The sequence below is a fragment of the Xiphophorus hellerii genome, chromosome 1 (genome assembly GCF_003331165.1).
Source record: "Xiphophorus hellerii strain 12219 chromosome 1, Xiphophorus_hellerii-4.1, whole genome shotgun sequence".
NCBI classification, from domain to species: Eukaryota; Metazoa; Chordata; class Actinopteri; order Cyprinodontiformes; family Poeciliidae; genus Xiphophorus; species Xiphophorus hellerii.
Window position 1 is genome coordinate 9,350,297 of NC_045672.1, and position 6,000 is coordinate 9,356,296.

The 6,000-nt window shown below is 40.5% G+C and overlaps 1 protein-coding gene across 1 annotated transcript; it reads right to left on the reverse strand.

Moving 5' to 3' along the window:
* Window positions 1-5: 5 nt before the first annotated feature.
* LOC116721703 (hyaluronidase-2) lies at window positions 6-5,354 on the reverse strand. The gene is given in 9 exon segments (XM_075074327.1): window positions 6-1,221; window positions 1,224-1,496; window positions 2,505-2,699; window positions 3,586-3,672; window positions 3,774-3,920; window positions 4,061-4,236; window positions 4,239-4,308; window positions 4,579-5,001; window positions 5,003-5,354. Coding segments are annotated over 9 exon segments (1,611 nt in total). The 5' UTR covers window positions 5,135-5,354; the 3' UTR covers window positions 6-1,113.
* Window positions 5,355-6,000: the final 646 nt, after the last annotated feature.

Sequence of the window (6,000 nt, forward strand, 5' to 3'; positions counted from 1 at the left end):
TTCCACACCATGAAATTAGGTGACGGTTAAGTTTGCCACTTTGTTTTCAGCTGCACTACATTTGGGTTGCAGTGCAAAAAAAAAAAAAAAAAACACTGGTTGCGACTGTATATGGATATGTGCAAATGTATTGTTGGATTACATATGTTAACTTTTCTTTTGAGTTTTTAAAAATCAACTAAAACAGTCTCAAGCATTTGTGCCTGCGCTGTTTTAATGGGACTGATGATGTAGGAATGATCTCGGGAGGCTTTGGCGGTGTCGCAGAGGAGCTGCACTCCTCTGCGTGTTGCCGTTTGTGTTGGGGCGTGGGCCACACCGCAGCATGTCTGGCGTCCTGGCTGACGGCCTGTGGTCATTGGGGATGCGTCAGGCCGAATGTACCCCACAGAGACCTGGCTGTGCGAATGAGGATCCCTTTCTCGTAGCATCTCGCCTGGTGGGATTCCGCTTTTAAGTTCTGGACTGATGCCTGTCTGACAGCATTCTGGGGGTTCTTGGTAAAGCAACCAAACTAGCACTTTCCCCTTTGCTTGTCAGGGAGCAACCTGGGAACTTCTGAACAGAGCTGGATCAACAATCCCAAATCCTTGGTGGGTTTTTAAATCATTCGCGTGATTTGGTGGAGTGAAAAAGCAATAACCTTTTAAAATAATTTCTATCATTGACCTTCAACTCATGAAATGTCTTTTTAGATGACTTAGAAATGGAGAAGAGGAGATTACACCAACCCGACGTACAAAGATTAACAAGAACGTGTGGAGAATGTGTAATGTGTGGAGACAGAGGTGTGGGTTCGGTTTTCTAAAGTTCTGCCATAGTACATAAACCTTTACATTCGATAGCCAGCCCACATCAACAGCTGTTTCCTTTTCTTTCCCTTCTGTCAGTATTAAGGTCTGTACCACCGTGTCTTGGCACATTCAGTGATATCTGCTCTAAATATAGTTTGAATTCCTTTGTTAAAAATAAAGTGAGTAATTTAGCTACAAAGCAGCAATCCTACAGCTGTCAGAGACAAGACATTTTAAAAGGCACTTTGTTGAGGTTTGTACTTGCAGTTTACATCACAGGCCTTCTTTGATGAAGACTGGGTTAGTTTTTATTTTAAGGTCACAGGCATAAGCATCCAGCCCCCAGCAGCAGAAGCAAAGTTTGTAGGGTTGGGACTGTTAGTAGGTTCGTACCATTGTCTGTCTGCATTTCTACTGAAACCTGTTTGACCTTCCAGTACCAGCAACATCACTTCCTCTAAACAAATTCTCAGAGGCACTTTTTGTTGTGGAAGATGTCCTGGTCTCCGCTGCGTTCCCAGTGTTTCCTTCAGCGTTTCCTCCAACAGACACGCCGTCTTTGGGGGGCTGCCGTTCAGAGATTTCCCCATCTGCACTCTTGTACCACTGGCACTGGAAGTCTTTTTTCCAGATCTCAGCTGGATCTGGTTCAGCCGCTTTAGTCTCTGCATCTGGCTGTTGGGTGGCTTCTGCTCCCTCTGCCTGAGAGAGAACGATAAAAGTAATCCTTTTGTTTTAGAAGATTAACTCCATTATTTTACATTTTACAGTGTCTGTCCTATCTAGAGTAGAGATAAATAAAAAGTCATTGACATTTCGGCGTGCTTGGTTGTATCTGTAGTTTTTTTTTTTCTGTTTTGAAATTATCACAAAAAAGGTACTTTAAGAAAAAAACCAAGTTTATATGTCGGCAAAAAATTAGGTCTGCAAGCAACTAGCTAATATTTTAGTAATCGACAATTCTATTGACTATTCTATAATTTAACCACTTAAGCCTTTTTATATAATATTAGATATACATTAAAAAGGCAAATTAATAATTATATTCCTTTTTATAAATAAAAAAAGTGATTGCCTAAAATGCAATAACACAGCATTCCTTTAGTGTACACTTCTTCATTTGTGGCAAAAAAAGACTAAGAAGCTTTTTTGTTTGTATTTATTGGCATTTCAAACATATATATACTGTATATACTGTATATATATATATATATATATATATATATATATATATATATATATATATATATATATATATATATATATATATATAAGATATCTGCTTTGATTTCATTTGGATGACAAGACAGTTTTGTCATCCAAAGCTGTCTTTTGTACAGCTTTGGATGAGGGTGTTTTTTTTTCAGCAAATGTCCTCTTCTTATTCTTTGTGCTCCACTTAACTATTAATCAATTACTAAATGAGTTGACAATTATTTCAATAACCGATTAACCACTATTTATTCCATTAATCATTCCAGCCTTATAGAAAATAGCTGTCAACTTCTGTTTATAGTTTACTGTAGCAGCATAACATTCCCACCTTTGCACCTGCTCTGACAATATAAATCAGTGAAGTTTATTTGTGTAGCACATTTCAGCAACATTGTAGTTCAAAGTGCTTCACATCATAAAAACACAAATTTTTATGATGTGAAGTCAGAGAACACACAGTATCAAAATTTTGCTTTTAAAATCCCACTTTCCTACCTTTTCTGTTGACTTGTCTGCAGCACTGGGTTGGGACGGTAGATGGAGGAAGGCGGAGCTGTCTGGATTTTGACGAACACAGCGACCCTTCCCCTGGCAGAGGGAGGAGGAACAGGACTGAGTTGCAGTAGTAACGTTGACGGTGTAAGGGCCCAGGACTTTACGGACAAACACTGCCAGGTCTTGGCACTCTCTCTGGGGACAGAATTAGACATGGGCAGATGAAGCATGTAGGATGAAGGAGGCAAAAGGCTGAACAGGTTTGATTTATAAAGATCAGGGGCCCTGATTAGTGCACTCAGGTAGATATGCCAAATGATGTACGAGAAAGAGGTTGGAAGCAAAAATAAAACAGATAGAAAAAAAACGAAACAGTAGAAAGGTTCTGATTGAGCTGGAATCTTGAAAAATAATAACCTCTCACTTTGTCTTACAAAAGTGTTTACCCTCCAAGTTATTTCACAATTTTGAAACGACCAATTTCAATGTATTTTAGGTAATAGATTAGCAGACAGTCGTTCTTAACACTTTTGCAAGTAAAAATCTGATCTTCCCCGCAGCTTGATGCTGCCACCACCATGTTTCATTCCAGGGTGATAAGAACTATTACAGTTTATTGTTTGCCACTAGCAAACATGTAGAAAAAATATATTCTAGTCATATGGGAGGGGAAAAAAAAGAACTTTTTGTGTTGTAATGTTTCTTTTCAAAGAAACTAACACTGCACATCAATCTAAGTGCACTATGGAAGCACATGTTGGTGACAGCATCACGCTGTCGGGCTGCTTTTCCTCAGAGGGCACAAGAAATCTGGCAAGTTGATGGAACGATGGATGGAGGTAAATGTAGGTCAGTGAGAGGTTGCAAATGACTTAAGAATAGGACAGAGGTTTGCCTTCCAGCAACACGGCCCTAAACATACAGCTGTAGCTACAAAATGTCAGCTTTTTGATAACTTGAAGGTGGTAGAGAGCAACTCTGTGATAAAATCCCAGATGTATATGGAATATATCCAAAGTGGGATACTTGTATAATCATTTACACAGTGATTTTTCATATTGGTGTTTCTTATGTAGAGTACCTCTGTTTTCATCTCACTTCTATTCCAGATGACAACTCCTGCTGTTCCCATGGCAGCAGATTCTCCTATAGTGTTGATGAGGTCAGCCTTAAACAAAGAAAAGCAGGTTTTCCCAAAGTACATTTTAGTCACTTCATTTATGGAATTGCACTCTAAGATTACTAGACAGTTTGTTTCTAATGTCCTACCTGTGATAGGAAAGTTTTACTTGAAACATACACGCTCTTTACCAAAGGAAAAACAGGCAGATCAAACTCTGCTCCAGCCACCGATGCTACTCGTAGTGCTTCTTTTATTTGACTTGACAAGAAGGACCTGGCTGCCACCGTCCCACCCTGTAGAAAAATATAGATTTAAACAGTACATATACCAAGCACAATTATATTCAATTACATTCATGTTTGGTTCAGACCACCACACAGTCCCCAAAGTCCACAAAAATGGAATCTGTTAGTTATCTAATGTGAAAGTATACCTGCCGCTTCTCCAGGGTCAGGAGGGGGAAGAGCGCAGAGCTTCTTTTCCACAGCCACAGAAGCTCATCGTTGAGGGCCATAGCTGCAGGGGGGCACTGGCCGCTGTAATTGCCTAACTGGGTCTGGGCCGGGTCGCTGTTATAGCAGTTAGGGTAAGGGGAGAAACCCCACAATGCTTGGGCCTCAACCTTTTAACTTCCCGCAGAGTCTCCACCATGACTGACTGAGCTGCTGCCTCAAAGTCCACCTGTGGCAAGATGAGGATATCTGTCAGAAATGTCCAATAAATTCCTGTAATCCACCTGAAATGGCTAAATCATGGCCATGATGATGTGTGTTTAAATAGACATGTAGAACTAAATGGCAGAAATTCCTGAGCTATGACAGGTAGTATGAGAATAACTCCTCTGTACTTCTGTAACAGCAGCTTACATCATATTTAAATAATCTTACACTCTTTTCTGTCTCTTTTGTACTCCCACATCTCAATTTTTTTGTCCTGACCTCCTTTCCTTACCCGTGACCACTTCTCCACTTCCTCTGGGGTCCATTTAGGGAAGAAACCCCGGAGCAGTTTCCTGGAAGCCTCCAGGTACATTGCTTGTTTCTCTTGGTTTCTTGACCACTGGGGGACCCATTCGGCCCAACGAAGGACCCCCAGGCCGAGGTACCGGGGCGCAGGCAAAGCCGCCTCCAAGTCTTGCTTCGTCTTCTGCACATGCCCATCCAGTCGTGTGTACTGTGGAATCCCTCCGTTGATTGGTGTGTTTTTGTCCAGAAAATATGGGTAGTTACCCAGCGAATCCTCGTAAAAGACGGCTACTCGACCCTCTCGTTCCATGCCAAAGGACGTAGGGTTTAGGCGACCGGCACAGGAAGAGTCTGGGATCCCCCAGAAGATAATGAAAGGCTGTCCGGACAGGAGTGGAAGACGGGCAGGCTTCTGCTGGACCAGCATTACCAAAGGAACCGATCGAGAACAGGAGTAAAAACGAGTAAAACAGAAGTGTGCACTGTGTCTGTTTTGGTAGCGGCTGTGGATCAGGATGGAGCTGTGGTTCGGCCCACGCCATTGATGCAGCTCAGCTGTTCAGGCCCTCACAGCCAATCATGTTGCTGGAACACACAGTTATGAAACAAAGTCAATTTTGATTAGTGATGGAACAACGGTGAGCAGGAGTGACAGCTGTACAAATCACAAGATATGCTTAATTTTCTAGAAGACTCTGGGACACAGCTTGGTGTATGCTGAAAGTCAAGGAAACAGACAAAAAAAAAAATAGAATAAAAGGATGTGCTGGCCTTTCTTCTTTCACAATTTTTACAGTTTTGTTTTTTTCCTTTTTGAGGGGGTTCAAAAACCACCTGCCTGCGACTCTACCAAACTGGTAACCTCATTGGGGATATTTTGTGCTCCCTCTTATAGTTAGTCATTTTAAACAGGTTTCTATATTCCGACTATTTTCCACTTAAATGTATAAATATGTAAATTTTTTAAAAATGGTGGGTGGAAGTGTAGTTTGCTCAGTTGCACCCAAATAAGCAAAGTATTAGACTTGTATCAGCCAGGCTTTTCTTTAAAGTCCTATCATTAACTATGCAATTTTGTCTAATTCAGATTTTCAAGGACAAGAACACATACAAACTCATTTGGGTAAACTTTGTTTTCGTGTGGCATAGACACAAACATTAACCACAAAATTAAAGCGTGTCACTTTTAATTATAACTATACCAAGACTCCTTGGTATAGTTATGAATTCAACAAAGAATTGACTACAACATTTACCATATTATTAGATCAAAACAAATATCCCTAAGCTATGTTTTATTTGTGTATCAAAGTACAAAAGCTGATTCTTTGCAGACCAAAAAGCATGAGAGGAATCCATTTTTTTAAATGAGCAGAAAAGCAAAAAAAAAACAACAAATGTTCAGGAA